This window comes from Pollachius pollachius, assembly GCF_949987615.1.
Source record: "Pollachius pollachius genome assembly, chromosome: 3".
Lineage (NCBI taxonomy): Eukaryota > Metazoa > Chordata > Actinopteri > Gadiformes > Gadidae > Pollachius > Pollachius pollachius.
This window is the reverse complement of record NC_136936.1, coordinates 5,709,837-5,730,494: the sequence shown is the minus strand read 5'-3', so window position 1 is coordinate 5,730,494 and position 20,658 is coordinate 5,709,837. Positions and strand designations below refer to the sequence as shown.

At 38.4% G+C, this 20,658-nt stretch overlaps 5 protein-coding genes across 5 annotated transcripts; all 5 read right to left on the bottom strand.

The window, feature by feature from the left end:
• Nucleotides 1-946: 946 nt before the first annotated feature.
• LOC307072081 (odorant receptor 131-2-like) lies at nt 947-1,858 on the bottom strand (the record flags this gene model as incomplete). The annotated part of the gene is made up of 1 exon (XM_079731253.1): nt 947-1,858. The coding sequence occupies exon 1, from the start codon at nt 1,778-1,780 to the stop codon at nt 947-949; it is 834 nt and encodes a 277-aa protein (XP_079587379.1). The 5' UTR covers nt 1,781-1,858.
• Nucleotides 1,859-5,850: 3,992 nt separating this feature from the next.
• Nucleotides 5,851-6,804, bottom strand: LOC307073321 (odorant receptor 131-2-like; the record flags this gene model as incomplete). The annotated part of the gene is made up of 1 exon (XM_079733064.1): nt 5,851-6,804. The coding sequence occupies one exon, from the start codon at nt 6,802-6,804 to the stop codon at nt 5,851-5,853; it is 954 nt and encodes a 317-aa protein (XP_079589190.1).
• Nucleotides 6,805-10,521: 3,717 nt separating this feature from the next.
• Nucleotides 10,522-11,475, bottom strand: LOC307072268 (odorant receptor 131-2-like; the record flags this gene model as incomplete). The annotated part of the gene is made up of 1 exon (XM_079731500.1): nt 10,522-11,475. The coding sequence occupies one exon, from the start codon at nt 11,473-11,475 to the stop codon at nt 10,522-10,524; it is 954 nt and encodes a 317-aa protein (XP_079587626.1).
• Nucleotides 11,476-14,784: 3,309 nt separating this feature from the next.
• Nucleotides 14,785-15,495, bottom strand: LOC307073227 (odorant receptor 131-2-like; the record flags this gene model as incomplete). The annotated part of the gene is made up of 1 exon (XM_079732931.1): nt 14,785-15,495. One exon carries the CDS (start codon nt 15,493-15,495, stop codon nt 14,785-14,787), a length of 711 nt encoding a protein of 236 aa, XP_079589057.1.
• A 2,627-nt stretch (nt 15,496-18,122) lies between these two features.
• LOC307073943 (odorant receptor 131-2-like) lies at nt 18,123-19,064 on the bottom strand (the record flags this gene model as incomplete). The annotated part of the gene is made up of 1 exon (XM_079733904.1): nt 18,123-19,064. The coding sequence occupies one exon, from the start codon at nt 19,062-19,064 to the stop codon at nt 18,123-18,125; it is 942 nt and encodes a 313-aa protein (XP_079590030.1).
• Nucleotides 19,065-20,658: the final 1,594 nt, after the last annotated feature.

Here is a 20,658-nt window from a genome sequence, read left to right as displayed (position 1 = left end):
ATCCTCAAGATGCTATTATTTATTGCTAACATAAGTCTTTGACACTTCCATAATATTGTATGATTTAGCGGCCTAAAAATGTCTGTTCAGAATTTAAGTATTAGAAAGCAAACGTTTTAACACAAGCAGAAAGTAATATCTGTTTCTCAGTTCAAGTAAATCTTTGTACTCTGAGTGAACAATATCTCAAGTCTAATACCTAAATGGCAGGACCTAAATTGCACTTTCCCTACTGCTCTATATGATGAGCAAAAAAGGCCACTGTGTATGGGGAAACATTAAGCCTATAATTTTATTATGAATACAAGCTAAGCTACTGCTGACACTTCAATACATTTTGGCATCGGATACATGTATGCTCATAATCCTTTGGTAGATATATGAGTTTCAATAATCTGTATGTGTGTAAAACCTGTCTCAGCACACCTTTATTTATTTCAGTGGAACTAAAAATAAGGGCCCACCTTTTTCATGTTATAAATAATGAAAGAATACGCCAATAAACATTAAAAAACTATTTGTAATTTTACTCAGTATAATAATTCAAAAAACAATTGTGACTTTATTAACAGCAGTGTAGAAAACATCATATGAAGAATGAGCAATCATTAAGCTTTGCGTTGTGGTATAACTAGATTGTTAGAACAAATATAATTTGTTACATATTACACAAACGCATTTACCTTATTGTGACAAGATTGTAACTGAAAATGTATTTGGTTTTTAAAACGCACTTTAGCCTTGGCCTAAAAAATTTAAATCTATGCCACCAACGTGTCAATCATCTATTAAATACAATTTACAACTTTTCATGGTGCGGTAATAAGGTCCTAACATCATCTTTGATCTTCAAAACACGTATACACAAAATAAGAAACGAAAAAACTATCTTATGGATATTATTATAATACTGATTTCTCTTTTGGTAAAAAATAAATGAATTTTTTCAAAATCTAGACGGCTTCAGCATGCCACGGGTCCTGAGACTATAAGAGCAGCAAAAAGTGACTTTTCTCATGTGGCCTCTCAGGCTCTTGTCTCGCCAGCCGTAGATTAGTGGGCTGAGGAAACGCGGAATGAGGCAAAAACAGAAAAAAGTGAGGAAGTAGATGTCACTGGGGAGCCAATAGTCATTGAGCAGGAGTTGCATTTCTGTAATGGGATTGTTTAAGGCCATGAGGCAGAGCAGCAGCTGAAAGCCGTGGAGCAGCACGGTGTGCATGGCTTTGTTCACAGAGGCCCTGTCCTGCCTCATCTTCTTGGTCTCCAGGAGGATCTTTATGTAGGTGTAGAGGATGATGACTGCCATCGTCCCGAAGAAAAGCCCATTCAGGGAGACCTTGAATAAAATCTGGATGGGAGAGTTGAGCACCTCAGGGTTGCAATAGATGGGTGTGAAGAGGACGTCCACGCCGGGACGAGCCTCCGCTATGGAGAAGTCCACCGTGGGGAGGACACAGCTGATGAGCCACAGGCACAGCAAGATGATCCAGACGCGGTCGGACCGCCATGCAGGTGGGCACTGCAGTGGGTACATGATGGCCACGTAGCGCTCCAGTGACATGGTAGCTAGGATGAGAGGGGTGTTGAGGAAGGAAGCAGTGGAGAAGGACACCAGGGGGGCACAGAAGACAATGGGGAACCTCGCCTGGCCCATTGCCAGCAGAAAGAGCAGCACAGAGGACAACATTATTAGGGTGTCGTTGACCAGCATGAAGGCAAACAAGATGTAGCGAGTGCTGTCCATGAAGTGCCGGTTAGATGCGAAGATGTAGAGCATGAGCACGATGCAGAAGAGGAAGATGGAGAAGAAGGGAACCACCACACACACCTTGATGATAACGTGTAAATTGGTTGGAGATGTTGTAAATGACCAAATAGCCATATTTTATTTTATTATTATGGATCTGTGACGTCTTACGTATGAGGCAGTTGTACCCTCATTTTCCATGGTTGTGATTTGTCATCCTTTACTCTAATGTAGTTCTCATAGGAGTTATTACTCCAGAGGTAACTCAGGTCATGCTATGGCTATTAACCTTATGTTTATGCTTGGGTCAATGAATAGAAGTTGGGCATTCTTCTGTATTTTTATTAAAGATTTGGAAGGAAACATTCTGAAGATTATGATGGCATATGTAATTATTTTTACTTATCTGGTCCATACACTAATGGTGGCCTCACTGTCTTGAGTCAATGTGTTGAATAAGAGGCTTTATTGTATCGTCATCACCACCAACCGTTACTTAGATAGAGGCGCGCTGTTGAGTGTAGATCCTGTACAGCATCCTTTTCAAATGTTATCACTTAAGCTAATGTGAGACAAGCATGCATCAGGTATATAGTGATAGGTAATGTGAGATGATATTGATGATAAAAAAATCAAATGAATAAAATAAAGGAAAGAAAAATTAAGGAAAGAAAAAGGTTGAAAAGGATCGAATTCTCTGAAATAAAGGGTAGACAAAAACTGTGTAGAGTTAATTGATTGATCAGCTAAAAATAACATTTCAAAACCTTGTAATAAAATGTAGGCTGTTGTACTGTAAAAATAGACCTACATCCATTTCTTCTAGGCTAATGTGGGTGTCATCAATATGTGGCCTGTAAAGGCCTTTGAGACTGTAACTGTGATTAAGGGCTATACAAATGAAATAATCCACTAGACAAATCCTCCTTGGTATTTCCTTTGATCCTATCATATGCTCTGGGTCCACACTTTTGATTTTTTACAAGCATATGAAGGAGAAAGTGAAAATGACCTGTGTGCCTGCCTGATTATAACACATTTATGGGATTATTAGTGGGAATTATAGTTGAGTGTAGGCCTATATATTAAGAATCATATATCTCATAATCTTAAGAACAAATCGTGATAAATAATAACATAACATAACATGTGTGTGTGTGTGTGTGTGTGTGTGTGTGTGTGTGTTGTGTGTGTGTGTGTGTGTGTGTGTGTGTGTGTGTGTGTGTGTCGCGAGAACACATTGCCAACAGAAGTTTGGTGCGCCGCGCGTGAGAGTGATTTTGATGAAAGTTCAGTTGAGGTTCAGTTAAATTCATTTTGTAGGCTAGGCATAGCTTATATCCCTTTATAGTCGTTTCAGATGCCTTGTGTATTACAGTAGAACTTCGACAACCGTGACTTTTGAGTTAGGATAGGATTCGTGTTTATCTATTCTTCATTCATTGGCGAACTATGTTCAAGCTAGCCAAAGAAAATCGTTGGCTTATCACCTGAACTACCGGACTACTTAATAATTATAGCCTACATTTTATTATCACGGTTGGCTATATTTTCGTAATGTTTGACTCGTTGTCTATTATCGGTTTAAAACTCCCATAGTTGATTTCTCCGGCTTGACTTGAGTCTTGTGTAGGACTATTTTGCTAACCTTTTAACAGTTCTCCTCCCAGACTTTCCCGCCACTGTGGATCCCCTCGCAACCACTTCCACGGGGTTGCCATGGGAGACAGCGCTGTTTACCGCCCCAACATCCCGGCCTCGTCTGATGGATGTGTTGTTCGCTGGTCTCCACCTACTGGGGCATGATCCGGACAGTAAATTGTTCTTTCTTTACACATTATAAATTAGGGGTGACCTCAAATCTCGGTTAGAAAGACATTAATTAAGTCTCCATGTAATACAACATTTCTTTGTGTGTATGTGGGGGGGGGGGGGGGGGGGGGGGGGGGGGGGGGGGACGACTCGCGGACAGACGTCTGTGTGCTATTTGCTGTGTAATGTCCCGACTTCAATACATGTCCCTGTTGTTTGTTTCATAACCCGTTTGTGTAATGGCAGTGGCTCAATCCAATCATTTTATTTCCTGTTTAAATCTGTTGAAGAAAGTGACCTTAATATACCTATACCGACAGCCGGTATGGTCGGAATCGGATGCCACAACTGAAAAAAAGCCGAACAATAAGAGACCCTCAAACAGACTTACCTGACCCGGGCATTGAACCCAGGGTTAAAGTGTTGTTGTCGCTTGTTGACAGATAATAAATCTGTGCATACTTTATATAAGTGTTTTGATGACTATTTATTATCTCTAAACTGGAGTAGCCTATATAGGCTACATACTCCCCAGAGCCTGTAGGCTTAAAACTGCATTAGTTACAGTCTGAATGTTTCCCTTTTTCACATACAATTACAACCATACCAAAGTAGGCCTATAGGCTATGAAAAATGCATTCTAATTGTCATTAGCGTCTACTGTGTTGGATTTCAAAATAAGAGATATAAAATTCTTAAAGCCCAAAAAGTAAAATGACCCCAGGCTAGGACGCGATCCCAAGCTATAGGCCTTCTGATAGGTCGACTAACATCATAATGCTAAACAAGGTATTGGAATATTTTTTATTAATGAAGCCAGCATATGGAAAGTTAAGAAACCAAATACCTGAACAATATTATGGAATATAGAGCTACAGGCCAAGGTTAACATTGATCGAGCATTATAATTGTATGTTTGATTAACCTTGCTTAACCTCTCTTGATTTTGAGAGGTTTGTAATAAAACTCCAAAAGGTCTACCGTCGTTATGTCGGCCCTCCACTGTGCTTACATAACTTTCCCTTTTGGATTCTTTTTGAAAAGTTAGTTTTTTAGTACCTCGGTGACTCTGACTTTTTTTTAGCATCGCATAAACTGTATATGAGATGCCCAGAAAAGGTTGAAAATCCTATCCTATATATTTACTGTATATGAAACATTTAATGTTTTCAATACAACAAATGGTGAACTATAAAAGGAGCACAGCTCCCCCTTCCAACAGAAGAGGGCGCTAGAGACTATAGATTGATAATCATTGGGCAGAGGAAAGGTTCTAGACTTGAAGGTTGGAACCTTATCATTTTTGCTTATTGTGTATCGCTGTTCAATGTTGATATCCTAAAGATGCTATTATTAATTGCCAACATAAGTCGTTGACACTTCCGTAATATTGTATGATTCAGCTGCCTAAAAATGTCTGTTAAGAATTTAATTATTAGTAAGCAAACTTTTTAACACAAGCAGAAAGTAATATCTGAGTAGTTTCTCAGTTCAAGTAAATCTTTGTACTCTGAGTGAACAATATCTCAAGTCCAAGACTTAAATGGCACTTTCCCTACTGCTCTTTATGATAAGCATAAGAGGCCACTGCATATGGGGAAACATTAAGCCTATCATTTTATTAACATCAGTTTATGAATGCAAGATTTGCTACTGCTGACATTTCCATACATTTTGGCATGTATACTTATAACCCTTTGGTAGATTTATGAGTTTAAATAATCTGTATGTGTGTAAAACCTGTCTCAGCACACCTTTATTTATTTCAGTGGAACTAAAAATAAGGGCCCACCTATTTCATGTTACAAATAATGAAAGAATAGCCCAATAAACATTAAAAAACAAATTTGTAATTTTACGCAGTACAATAAATCAGAAAACAATTGTGACTTTATTAACAGCAGTATAGAAAACATCATATGAAGAATGAACAATCATTATGCTTTACGTTGTGATATAACTAGGTTGTTAGAACAAATATAATTTGTTACATATTACACAAATGCATTTACCTTATTGCGACAAAATTGTAACTGAAAATGCATTTGGTTTTTAAAGAGCACTTTAGCCTTGGCCCAAAAAATCCCCTACAAAGTTGGCTTCTATGCCACCCACTTGTCAATCATCTATTAAATACAATTTACAACTTTTCACGGTGTGGTAATAAGGTCCTAACATCATCTTTGATCTTCAAAACACGTATACACAAATAAGATAAGGAAAAACTGTATCTTATGGATATTATTATCACACTGACTTCTCTTTTGGTAAAAAATAAATCAATCATCTCAAAATCTAGATGGCTTCAGCATGCAACGGGTCCTGAGACTATAAGAGCAGCAGAAAGTGACTTTTCTCATGTGGTCTCTCAGGCTCTTGTCCCGCCATCCATAGATTAGTGGGCTGAGGAAACGCGGAATGAGGCAAAAACAGAAAAAGGTGAAGAAGTAGATGTCACCGGGCAGCAAGTAGGCGTTTAGCAGGAGAAGCCTTTCTGTAATGGGATTGGTGAAGGCCATGAGGCAGAGCAGCAGCTGAAAGCCGTGGAGCAGCACGGTGTGCATGGCTTTGTTCACAGAGGCCCTGTCCTGCCTCATCTTCTTGGTCTCCAGGAGGATCTTTATGTAGGTGGAGAGGATGATGACTGCCACCGCCCCGAAGAAAAGCCCATTCAGGTAGACCTTGAATGAAATCTGGACGGGAGAAGAGTTGAGCACCACAGGGTTGCAATAAACGGGTGTGGAGAGGACGTCCACGCCGGGACGAGCCTCCGCTATGGAGAAGTCCACCGTGGGGAGGACACAGCTGATGAGCCACAGGCACAGCAAGATGATCCAGACGCGGTCGGACCGCCATGCAGGTGGGCACTGCAGTGGGTACATGATGGCCACGTAGCGCTCCAGCGACATGGTAGCTAGGATGAGAGGGGTGTTGAGGAAGGAAGCAGTGGAGAAGAACAGCAGGGGGGCACAGAATACAATGGGGAACCTCGATTGGCCTATTGCCAGCAGAAAGAGCAGCACAGAGGACAACATTACTAGGGCGTCGTTGACCAGCATGAAGGCAAACAAGATGTAGCGAGTGCTGTCCATGAAGTGCCGGTTAGATGCGAAGATGTAGAGCATGAGCACGATGCAGAAGAGGAAGATGGTGAAGAAGGGAACCACCACACACACCTTGATGATAATGTGTAAATTGGTTGGAGATGTTGGATTGCCCGACAACCCAGTCACATTCTGCATGTTGATATGTGAGCTGGGAAGGAAACCTAAAGAATGAAATTTGTTAACATTCACACAATCAAGAATCAAATATCTGTTAAACATTGTGCATTGCCCTAACAATTGCATCAAAATGCATCCAATTTAAATAGGAAGACGGATGTTTGTATTCCAGCTGTCAATGATAAAATAACTAAATAAGTGAAACGTCAAATCCAGTGAACTTATTAGTTTCACAAATATTCTAACTACCAGTACACTCTTATTCAGCGTACTTACCTGAGTTGCTGCTCCACAGCCCACAGATAAATGACTAAATAGCCATATTTTATTTTATTATTATGGATCTGTGACGTCTTACGTATGAGGCAGTTGTACCCTCATTTTACATGGTTGTGATTTGTCATCCTTTACTCGAATGTAGTTCTCATAGGAGTTATTACTCCAGAGGTACCTCAGGTCATGCTATGGCTATTAACCTTTTGTTTATGCTTGGGTCAATGAATAGAAGTTGGGCATTCTTCTGTATTTTTATTTAAGATTTGGGAGGAAATATTCTGAAGATTATTATGGCACATATAATTATGTTTATTTATCTGGTGCATACACTAAAAGTGGTGTCACTGTCTTGTGTCAGTGTGTTAAATAAGAGGCTTTCTTGTATCGTCATCACCACCAACCGTTATTTAGACAGAGATGCTCTGTTAAGTGTAGATCCTGTACATCCTTTTCAAATGTTATCACTTAAGCTAATATGAAACAAACAGGTATATAGTCAGGTATATAGTGATAAGTAATGCGAGATGATATTGATGATTAAATAAATTCAAATGAATAAAATAAAGGAAAGAAAAATGAAGGAAAGAAAAAGGTTGAAAAGGATCAAATTCTGAAAAATAAAGGGTAGACAAAAACTGTGTAGAGTAAATTGATTGATCAGTTAAAAATAACATTTCTAAACCTTGTAATTAAATGTGGGTTGCTGTACTGTAAAAATAGGCCTACATCCATTTCTTAGGCTAAAGTGGGTTTCATTCATATGTGGCCTGTAAAGGCCTTTGAGACGGTAACTGTGATTAAGGGCTATACATATTAAATAATTGACTTGACAAATCCTCCTTGCTATTTCCTTTGATCCTATAATATGCTCTGGGTCCACAGTGTTGATTTTCTACAAGAATATGCAGGACAAAGTGAAAATGACCTGTGTGCCTGATTCTAAAACATTTATGGGATTAATAATTGGAATTATAGTTTAGTCTTGGCCTATATTTTAAGAGTCATATATCAATCTTAAGAACAAATTTTGATAAATAATAACATAACGTGTGTGTGTGTGTGTGTGCTCGTGTAGGTATTTAGAGTATAGGCGCGAGGACACAGCCAACAGAAGTGTGGTGCGCATGAGAGTGGAATTCGGCGAATGTGGCGTATTTTGATGAAAGTTCCCTTGAGGTAGGCCTACGGCAGAGCTGAATTGATGTTATAGACATAGTTTATATCCCTAGTCGTTTCAGATACCTTGTGTATTATAGTATAACTTCGACGACCGTGACTTTTGGTTTCGTGTTTATTCATTATTTAATCTTAGGCAAACTAAATTCAAGCTAGCCAAATAAAATCGTTGGCTTATCACATGAACCACAGGACTACTTAATGATTATAGCCTATTTTTTTTTTACCACGATGGATTATATTTTCGCATCGTTTGACCCCGTGGCTATTATTGGTTTAAAACTCCCATAGTTGATTTCTCCGGCCTGCCTCACGTAGTACTATTTCGCTAACCTTTTTACAGTTCTCCCCCCAGGCCTTCCCGCCAGTGTAAGTATTGACATTGTCCAGCTGTGACCATAGAAATATAGACATTGATTGTCTAAAATATCAAAAAATGTAAAACGTACCAGAGCATGTGTGGTAGTGTTGCATTTACCACAGGCAGGGAAATTAAAAGGGGTCCTCAGGGATATAGCTGACCATGCAATTTCCTGATTTATTGAGGCTTATGAAAAAACTGACAGCCAGAAACTGCGGACACAACTTTGATTTTTATGAAAAATATTGATTGACGTTCACTTCATGCATTGTTTATTATATTTATACCCCTTCTTTTTTATTATATATGTATGTTTTCACAATTGTAGAGCTTTTTAAAAGTTTTTTGGGATGGTCAATATTGTGACCTCTTGCTGAGGACAAGTGCAATAACATTGACCTTCTAACGACAGACCATACATTTAAACAGATTTTCCCCAAAAAGATAAAAAAAGTATATTCTAAAAATCACATAGGTATATACAATTCCTTTAGATTTAACTTTGTAAGTATGTCAATCATGATGAATTTCTTCATTTTTGATATAAATTAGACTTTTCTATGTAGGACATGTTTTGTCCCGACTCAAGAATCAGTGATATATCATCAATATCATATCATATATATTAACTGTATGATACATTTAATGTTTTCAATAAAATTGATGGTGAACTATAAACTTCCAACAACAGAGGGCACTAGAGACTATAGATTGATAATCATTGGTCCGAGGAAAGGTTGAAGACTAGTAGGTTGGAACCTTATCATTTTTGCTTATTGTGTATTGCTGTTCAATGTTGATATCCTCAAGATGCTCTTATTTAATGCCAACATAAGTTGTAGAAACTTTATAATATTTTATGATTCCAAGGCCTCATGATGTCTGTTTGACTTTCAGTATTTAGTTCGCAGGAAGCCACCAAGCTTTTAACCCAAGCAGAAAGTAAATGTTTGTACTGTTTGTGAGTGTGTGTGAGTAACTAATATCTCAAGTACAATAGAACCTAATAGGCACCATCCCTACTGCTCTATATGATGGGCTGGCACTGATATACAATGGAAAAAAGGCCATCGTATAAGGAGAGATTTAGCCTATAAATGTGAAGCTACTGCTGGCGTTTCAATACATTTTTGCATCAGATACATGCCTACGCCATTACCCTTTGTGTAGATTTCTGATAGTTGTGAATGTTCATTAAGGGAATGACTCAGTTTTTATGTTTCAATAATCCGTATGTGTATAAATACCTGCTGAAGCACATTTTTATTTATTATATATAATAACAAATTTCTCCTACGGGGATTAATAAAGTTGTATCTATCTCTATTTATTTCAGTGGAACTGAAAAAAGGGGCCCTGTTACATATATTATCAATAATGATTACAGAAAGAATAGGCCAATAAACATTTAAATACAATTTGTAATTTTACGAAATACAATAATTCAGAAAATAATAGTAACTTTAAAAACAGCAGTATAAAATACATAATATGAAGAAACAATTATTCTATCTGTTTGAATAAAACTAGGTTGTCAGAGGGAATATCATTTCTGACAGATGTGTTACTTTAGTGCATATTTCTTATTGCTGTATAGTTATTTCAGTGTGACGAGATTGTAACTGAAAATGTCTTCACTTTAGTCATGGCCAAAGAAGATTGAGTCCAAAGTGGGCATCTATGCCACTCACTGGGTTTCAATCATAAATTAGATCAAATGTACAACTTACGATTTAAGGTGTTGTGTTAGTCATAACATCAGTAGCTGACCATATCACATTGGTCCATAATCTACTAAAATATGCATTTTAATGTATCCTTAACATCATCTTTAAAGCATTGTCTTCAAAAAAAGTATACACACCAAATAAAAGCCATAACATATCACAGTGATTTTACTTCTGGTCAATCAATCAATCATTTCAAAATGCAGCTGGCTTCAGCAGGCCACGGGTCCTGAGAAGATGAGAGCAGCAAAAAGTTGCTTTTCTCATGTGGTCTCTCAGGCTCTTGTCCCGCCAGCCATAGATGAGTGGGCTGAGGAAACGCGGTACGAGGGCAAAACAGAAAAAGGTGAAGAAGTAGATGTCACTGGGTGGCCAATAGGTATTGAGAATGAGTAGCCTTTCTGTAATGGGATTGGTGAAGGACATGAGGCAGAGCAGCAGCTGAAAGCCGTGGAGCAGCACGGTGTGCATGGCTTTGTTCACAGAGGCCCTGTCCCGCCTCATCTTCTTGGTCTCCAGGAGGATCCTGATGTAGGTGTAGACGATAATGACTGCCACAGCCCCAAAAAAAAGTCCATTCAGGGAGACCTTGAACAAATTCTGGCTGGAAGACGAGTTCAGCACCCCTAGGTTGCAATAGACAGGGGTGGAGAGGACGTCCACGCCGGGACGAGCTCCCGCTATGGAGAAGTCCACCGTGGGGAGGACACAGCTGATGAGCCACAGGCATAGCAAGATGATCCAGACGCGGTCGGACCGCCACGCAGGTGGGCACTGCAGTGGGTACATGATGGCCACGTAGCGCTCCAGTGACATGGTAGCTAGGATGAGAGGAGTGTTGAGGAAGGAAGCAGTGGAGAAGAACAGCAGGGGGGCACAGAAGACAATGGGGAACCTTGATTGGGCAATGGCCAGCAGAAAGAGCAGCATAGAGGACAATATTAGTAGGGTGTCGTTGAGAAGCATGAAGGCAAACAAGATGTAGCGAGTGCTGTCCATGAAGTGCCGGTTAGATGCGAAGATGTAGAGCATCAGCACGATGCAGATGAGGAAGATGGAGAAAAAGGGAACCACCACACACACCTTGATGATAACATGTAAATTGGTTGGAGATGTTGAATTGCCCAACAACCCAGTCACATTCTGCATGTTCAAATGTTAACTGGGAAGAAAACGTAAAGAAGGAAATTTGTTAACATTCACACAATCAAGGATCAAACAATTGCATCAGCACGCATCCAATTTAAATTGGAAGATGGATGTCTTTATATTCCAGCTGTCAATGATGAAATAACAAAATAAGAGAAATACCAAATCCAGTGAACTTTAGTTCACTGTTAGTTTCACAAATATTCAAACTACCAGTACACACGCTTATTCAGCGCCCTTACCTGAGATGCTGGTCCTCAGCCTACAGATGAATGTCCAAATAGCGTATTTTATTTTAGTATGGGATATGTGACGTCTTACTTTATTCCCATGTTGCATTCATAGGCGTTATTTCTCCAGAGGTGACTTGGATGATGCTATTGTTATTACCCTTATGTTTTTACTTGGGTCAATGAATATGGGTTTGTCGCCTCACTGTCTTCTGTCATTTTTGTTAAATAAGAGGCTTTCTTGTATCGTCTGCACCACCAACCTTTATACAATTATACAGACAGAGATGCTCTGTTGAGTGTAGATCCTGTACACTACAGAATCTGTTTCAAATGTTATCACGTGAATCTGACAAAAACATGCATCAGGTATACAGTATAGTGATAAGTAATGTGAGATGAAATTGATGATTTGATTAAGATAAAATAAATTCTAATGAATAAAACTGTTATAACACTAATATGATAAAATGAAGGAAGGAAAAAAGTTAAAAAGGATCAAATTCTTTAAAATAATATGTTGACAAAAAGAGTTAATTGATTGATCAGATGTCAGTTGTTTAGGCCTACATACATTTCTTATATGCTTATGTCATGAATATGTGGCCTGAAAAGCCCTTTCAGACTTACTGTGATTAAGGGCTATACAAGTAAATTAGACTTCACTGGACTAATCCTCTTCCCATGTCCTTTGATCTTATAAAATGCTCTGGGTCACATTTTTGATTTTCTATAATAATATGCAGGGCTGCGAAAGAAAACAATTTGCCTGAACTACAGAACAACTAAATGATATTAGCCTACATTTTAATATCGAAGTTGATTATATTTTCGTATCGTTGTTGTTTGTTTGTGACCGTAGTTTTTATCGGTTTAAAACTCCAATCGTTGATTTCTCCGGCTTGACTCATTTAGGACCCAAAAGTGCCTACTTGGGCCCTTTTCTTTTTATACAATCCATAGAAAGCAAATCGACTCAATTTTTCATAAATGAGTGAATGCAATTTAGTTTTTTTTTCTACTCACAGAGCAATTGCATCCGCAACAAATGTCATTTTATGGACATTGGTTGTCCTTTTTTGAAGCCGAAAAGCTTCTCTCTATTTACTGCAATTGTTTGGGAGAAAGCTCCCCAGGCAGATATTGTTGGGTGTTATTCCTTTAATCACAGTCATAGCCGTTGTCACTTTGTTTGTTCTAAAGGCCTTTTGTTTTGTCCAACTCCCAGATTTGTTCCTGATAGTACAATTCTTTATTGTGACTGAATGCAAAGATTGCTGAAATTGTCTGATCCCATCCTCATTCCCTTGTCTTTTTATCTGCGACCTGCACTCCTTGCTGGGCAAAGCCTCATACCTTTGCTTTATGAACATCATAGTCGGGCAACTTTCCTTGAAGTGATATTGAACTTTGTTGAAGTTTGGGCTGTAGAGTTGAGAGGACTGCCATAAATCAAAAAATTGTCTTCATCTGTCTTCTTCTGACTTTAAAACCTCTGACTTATGTCATGTGTGGTTAAGCATGTACTACAATTTAACAAAAAATGATTTGTCTAAGTACTCAACTGCTAGGAATAGTACAGGGAATAGTTTGGTATGTTGAATTCTGGCCCCAAAGGACATGTTTTTGGTGATGATCGCTATTAGCAGAAACCAGAACTTAACTATCTCCTTGCTCAGCCTGTCTGGTAACTCTGGGAAGCCCCCTCCTTCTCTAATGCATGGGCCTACACAACAGTCTTTGATCAATCTTTTTGCTAGACACAACGCTTACAGTGTAATCATACTGGTGTCATTGTTATATTGAAAAAAAGAAAAATGGTTCCGCCAAGAGGCCGCAAAGGTCGCTCAGCTAAGTCACATCTCTCCTCTGTTTCGGCGCCGCAGTGTTGGAATGAGCTCACTGCTGCTGTCAGCAGAGTCGCTGACCGCAAGAGACCCAAGGCACATTTGTTCAGAGTTCAGAGTGCATGAAACTGGTTCTATTGACATCTTAGGAAACTTGTTCTATTGACAACCTTACTACACCGACAGTGATATATTGTTGCTTCACTTTCTACTGACAAATGTAAGGGACTGGAAAAAAGCATCTGCTCAATGCCCTAAAAATAAATATTCACAGTTCGCAACGTCATAAATTTATACAGACTTTTCTTTTTCAGGAAAGATATTTATTACATGTTTTTACATTGTTTCCTTGTTCTGAACTGAATGAAACCCCACATTTACAAAGGTTATATATAGCTATTGTTCATGTATTTTGACACATACAATGCATTGTTTCGTATTGTCCAATGACATTTTTTTAACATTACAATTCTCTAAAGTGACTATTACTGTAACTATGCAAAAATTCATTCTGTGTTTATACTTCGTGTTGTATTTCTTTTACTTGGAGAAGCCACAATCTCAAAGGAAATGACTGTAGGTAGATGGGGCAGTTTCATAAAGTTACTACTAAATAGCCTAAGTAGACAGAGATTGGCCTTAAATGTATCTATTTATGATGTACTAGTTTTGTTTTCCACTGTCAATGAATTCTTTTTAATCTAATAATCCTCAAAAATGACTGATTCATAATGGAAATGTGCAAACATTTATCTTTGGTCTTATGAGTTTGTATACATTATTGCTTAGTTATTGTACATGAAAAACATTACTGTAGGTAGACTGGGTTGTTTCATAAAGTAACAAATGAATGCATACATTTACAGAGATTTACCTGAAAGATATATTTGTTTAATTTTCAAACACAAAGACTGCTAGGAAAAGTTCATATATTATTTTCTCTAGGTTTTTGTATATTAGTATATATGAGTAATATTTTAATCATAATATAATACTGACAAATTGTTCGGTTCGGTTTCATTTATGTTAATTTTGCATTGCTTTGTTGGTATATGAGACATGTTCACAGGCACATCAGACTCCGATTATTATTACTTGTTCAAATGTGGTAGGAGCAGTTTATTAGTGACTACTCTAATAACCACTGTAGATCCATGTTTGCCCAATTATTTTTAGATATTTTATATTTTAAAGATGCGTTTTGTTTTATAAATGTTTTCTTCCTCATTCTTTCAATCAGCCAATAAAGGACGTGATTTGTAACACAAGCCGAAGACAGCATAGTATTTCAACATTAGAAAAAAACTTTGGTCCCTGAGGCCATAAACAAGGGAACTTAGACATCTCGGGGCAAGAGTAAATAATATGTAATTGGCGTATCTCACATTGCTGTATAAAATAATATCATATCGCATAATGGCAGCTTCAACAACAGGGCACCACAGCCGAGTAAGGCAGAGAATGAGCTGAAAACCATGAAGAAGAACCGTTCTGAGACCCTTCCCTGAGGATTTCTTAGTCTCTCCTGATGCTTTCCTGGCTGCTTTTGTGATTTGAACATAACAGAACACAACAATGACAAACATGATGACAAAGTATAACTGAGTTATGGCCGACCAGTAATGACTCTGCCATCTGTGAATGATGAGCATTTCTATTGAGCAGATCCTATCCTCCATGTAGACACTGAGCGGCACTGAGGCCCAGTAGATGGAGAGAGAGATGCTGATGGGTATGGAGCTGATAGTGGTGATTATCAGAATGCAGTGCCGAGCGTTGCGTGTGTTGCATAAGGCCCCGTGCTGCATTGGCATGCAGATAGCCACGTAACGCTCCAGAGTCATCACGGTCAGTGTTAAAAGAAAGACAAAAGTATACACCGACACTACTATGAGGAGGAGAATACAGATCCAAATTTGCATGAAAATATCAAAGAGCGACATGATTAGCAGAATGTTGGTCACCAATAGGTACAAGCAGTCTGAAGTCAGGGTATAGGCGAATAAGATGTAGCGCATGCTTCTGCGAAATGCCTCCTTCTTGAAAAAGGTTGTGATGAGCAGACAGTTGAGGTACAGAAAAAATGCTATCAGAATCTGTACCACTATGAAAATGTAATTTATCTTTCGCAATGAAAAAGGAGCATCATTAGACTGCGTTGAATTGTTAGAAGCCATATTAACATTTATGTATATAGTGTATGTTTATGTATACATTTATCTTGTGTATGCAAATACAGATTTGTACACGATAACTTCAACTTCCTTCTTGATCATGTCCATGGACTGAAATTTTTAATTGTGTGAAAAACAAGATGTGAGATAGTCCACTTAAAATGCCTGAAGCTACACAGTTCCAGAAAAAGAAATTGACACACGATTTGTCCTTTTCATGAACACCGAGTGTTCTGAGATCACACCACGAGTGGCGAAATATAAATGTAACCCAATGAGGAGAGAGAAACAGAGAACTGACAGTCCAATGTCGTCATACCTTCTAAGTTGCTTTTCATTCGCTATTCATATTTCGATGTTGTTATGGGTGTGCCAGTTGAGTCCTCAGGACTTGACTGTACTTTCTAATGAATAGGAAGTCCAGTAAAAAGGAAGGAGTAGTGATTATTAGAAGAGGGATCCTTCCTTTTATTTCTTGTCTTGAGTGGGGTGGGGTATTCTCTTCTTTGGGGTAATCAGGTGGGCCCCTTCTCACTTAGGTTTCATTGAAAGGACCAGAACTTCTCCATCGGGTTCAACACTGACCGCTGTCAGTAAAGTTTTGATTTAATAGTTCATGATCATTGGAAGACACAGGCAGCAATTGCATCTTCAATGCGACAATGGGTGTTCATGATTCTTATGAGGAAACGTTCCCATTGTTAACACAAGTATCTATCTTCTCTTCTCTATCATCATACATATATATACACATACATACGTACATACATGAATACATACAAATATTGAACATATATTTGCACACAAACATACACAAGCATATGTATTATTTATTTAGTTTATTGAGTGAGCAAAGTGAGCGAACCAATCACAGTTTATTAACCTTTTTCATATAAGTTAATGATGCTAACAGTTTAGCACGCTGAGGTAATACTGAGTCCCAGAGGAAGCATAATGATGATTGTTTTTTTGGGCAGTTTCAGTATTTTGGCCGAAACCGGAAAATATGTTTTTGGCCATTTTCGACCAAAAATGTTTTTGTGGCCGAAATTTCACAATTTAACAGACGTAGCGTCTATTGACATTGTTCATATGTGGCTGTGTTCTGGACATGTATTATTATTATTATTATTATTATTATTATTATTATTATACTGTGCATTATGCCAATCATATTGCAACACTTTTGCGCTGCTGTTTACTTACAAACACACCGAGTGCCAGGAAAAGATGATCAGTTATTTTCTATATGTATTTGTATATTATTATGTATGAGTAATATTTGAATCGTCATATAATACTGACACATTGTATGGTTCAGATTAATTTATGTTTATTTTGTATTGCTATGTTAGTACATGAGACAGGCACACCAATGAAGGACACACACACACACACACACACACACGCACACAAACAGACTTACTCACATTGGCTAAAATATTATGCACACACAGTCCCCTCTCTCCGTAGTCCTGTTGTGTATATAACTTGTGAATGACTTGGTTGTAATGTGTTAGACTCAAAGGGATATACTTTGGGCGATCCCCATGTATTGTTGTGAAGAGGTTCCCCTGCTTACCAACACACAGGCTGGCAGATTTTTTAAATCAGGCTCCCAACTTGGCCATTAATTGCAACCTAACTTCACCTTTTGGTTGGTCAGCAGCTTCACTGTCAGAGAGGCTCACAGGGCCTCTGGTCTTTGCCCAAGTCCTCTGTCAGTTATCAGGACTGCGTAGGGCCAAACACTGCATAACAAACACTGCCCATCGCAGCAGTGATTCGTTAAGCTGCAGCCAAGTACTGATATCTACGATAGTAGATGCATTACATATAAATTTATACTATACCTATATATTACCTAGCTATTTTTGATGTACTAATCTTGGTTTTCCCCTGTCCAATGAACATATTTTATCTAGTAATCCTCAAGCATTACTGATCAATACTGAAAATGTGCAAACATTTGTCTTATTTTTATGTACCTATTAGTTTGTACACATTATTTATTAGTTATTGTACATGAATAATAATATTTAATAGGACCTTACTGTATGTAGACTGGGCAGTTTCATAAAGTAACAAATAAATGCATACATCTACAGAGATTTACCTGAAAGGTAGGTGTTTTAATGTATTTTGACATAATATATCAGTTTTTCCACTGTTTAGTGAACATTTATCATTAATGTAATTTGTGGAACAGCTATTTAATGTAGTTATACCTTATCCATTTGGAAACTGCTTCCAGACTTTTTACCAATGTTTTAAATTTTTCTATTTACACTGTGACGTAGAAAAAAGGAGGCCACAAAAGAAATTCACCCCACCCTAACATTCAATAATCCATTCAGGCAGCGATGATTTCTTCAGGACCTTAAAACCTATTGAATTCAATCTGGCAAATCAGGAGATGCTTTGTTACACAAACCAAACACAGCATAATATTTGAAAATTACAAATAGCCTTCGGTCCCTGAGGCCATAAACAAGGGAACTTAGACATCTCGGGGCAAGAGTAAACACTACGTAATTGATGTATCTTACATTAATAAATAGAATAAGATCAATCTGCATGACGGCAGCTTCGACCAAAGGGCACCACAGCCGAGTAAGGCAGAGAATGAGCTGAAAACCATGAAGAAATACCGTTCTGAGTCCCTTCCCTGATGATTTCTTTCTCTCTCCTGATGCTTTCCTGGCTGCTTTTAAGATTTGAATATAACAGAACATAACGATGACAAGCATGATGACAAAGTATAACTGAGTTATGGCCGACCAGTAATGAATCTGCCATCTGTGAATGATGAGCATTTCAACCGTGCACACCAAATCCTCTGATAACATGCTTACAGGCACTGAGGCCCAGTAGATGGAGAGAGAGATGCTGATGGGTAGGAGGCTGATAGCGTTGACTATCAGAATAAAGTGCAGAGCGTTGCGCGGGGTACATAAGGCCCCGTGCTGCATAGGCATGCATATGGCCACATAACGCTCAAGAGTCATCAATGTCAGTGTTAAAGGGAATATTAAATTGTATGCAGTCCCCACTATTAGGAAGAGAATACAGAGCCAAATTTGCATGACAATTCGATAAAACGACAAGAGTAGCAGAACGTCGGTCACCATTAGGTATAGGCAGTCCGACATCAGGGTATAGGCGAAGAAGATGTAGCGCATGCTAGAGCGGAAAACTTCCTTCTTGAAAAAGGTTGTGAGGAGCAGACAGTTGAGGTACAGACAAATTGCAATCAGAACCTGTACAATTATGACCTGGTGAGTGATCTGTTTCAATGAACCTAACCCTCCAGATTGTGTTGAGTTGTTATAAGCCATGTTAACGTGTAAGTGGCTAGTTTATACACATTTATATATCTTTTGTATCTAATTACCAATTCCTGCACCATTACCTTAGCATCCTTTTTGATCATGGACTGAAATTGTAAATTATGTTAAAAACAAGATATTTACGAGTCTACTTAAAATTACTGGAGGAAGTTGTGGCCCAGGTGGTTCCAGAAAGGTTGAACAGTTGCAGAAAACCAAAGTGACACAGGATTTGCCTTTTTTCATGAACACCTAGTGTTCTGAGATTACACAACGCAATGCGATATATAAATACAACCCAATGAATAAAGAGAAACAGTCCAATGCCGTCATAGCTTCTAAGTTGCTTTTCATTGGCCATTTAAATTTAGATGTTGTTATGGGTGGTTCAGTTGAGCACATAGAACTTCACTGGACATTCTTATCCATGTACTAATAATCACTACTTCCTTTTTTCTTCACTTGAGTGGGGGTATTCTCTTCTTTAAGGTTATCAGGTGGGCCCCCTCCAGACTTAAGGCTCAGTAACTGCTAGAGATGCTCCGATTGATCCGACACCGATCGTGATCGGCGGATATTGGCTAAAATTAGCATGATTGGAGAACACCCAGAGAGCCGATCAAAAAAGTGAAGTAAATTACTCGTGCAACATCCCCCTCCCCCCTGCATGCGCAGATCAAAGCGGTACTTGCAATTTAATTTGGTAATCGGGACCAAAAATGCTGGCACATCTCTAGTTATTGTTCCAATTCGATGCGACCCAATGATCACGCAGACGCTTCGACGCAGTCTTGAACCTGTTTTGGTTCTGTCGGGTTTTAGTGAGCAAGCCAATCACAGCCCTTGCTGCTGCGTCGCCTCGAAGCAAGGTTAACATTTTTGTGTCAGGCTCTTGCAGTGGATGCAAAGAGGGTCCGCAAGGACGTGATTGCGCCTTTATGTTTCATTGATAGGCCCAGAACTTCTCCATCGGGTTCAACAGTGACAGGTGTTACCCGGAAGCCTTTCTCTTCAGGTTCTTTGTTCAGCTCAGCGAATGACTGAGGAAAGAACCCACCAAGGGGTTAACTAACTTAACCTACAGTAGTTAATTATATTCTTAAAGGTTTTCAGACTTATCTGTCTTCTACATTTATATATACATACATATATATATATGTATGCATGCATACATACATACATACATACATACATACATACATACATACATACATACATACATACATAGGTACATACATACATAGGTACATACATACATACATACATACATACATACATACATACATACATACATACATACATACATACATACATACATACATACATACATACATACATACATAGGTACATTTGCACACATAGACAAGCATGTTTAACTTTTTGTTTGGTTGTGTTGTAATAAGAGGTTAATAATCTCTCATGATCACTGAGGCTATAATGAGTCCCAGATGATCACTTAATGATGACATTCTGCCTTGTGTGTTTCCAATGTTTTTCCATAACTATGCCAACAATTAAAAAATATTGCCCAATGTGGGATAAAGCTGTACAAAACATTGTTCCCATATTGAGAACTCACTCACAGGATCTATTAGTGGGACCC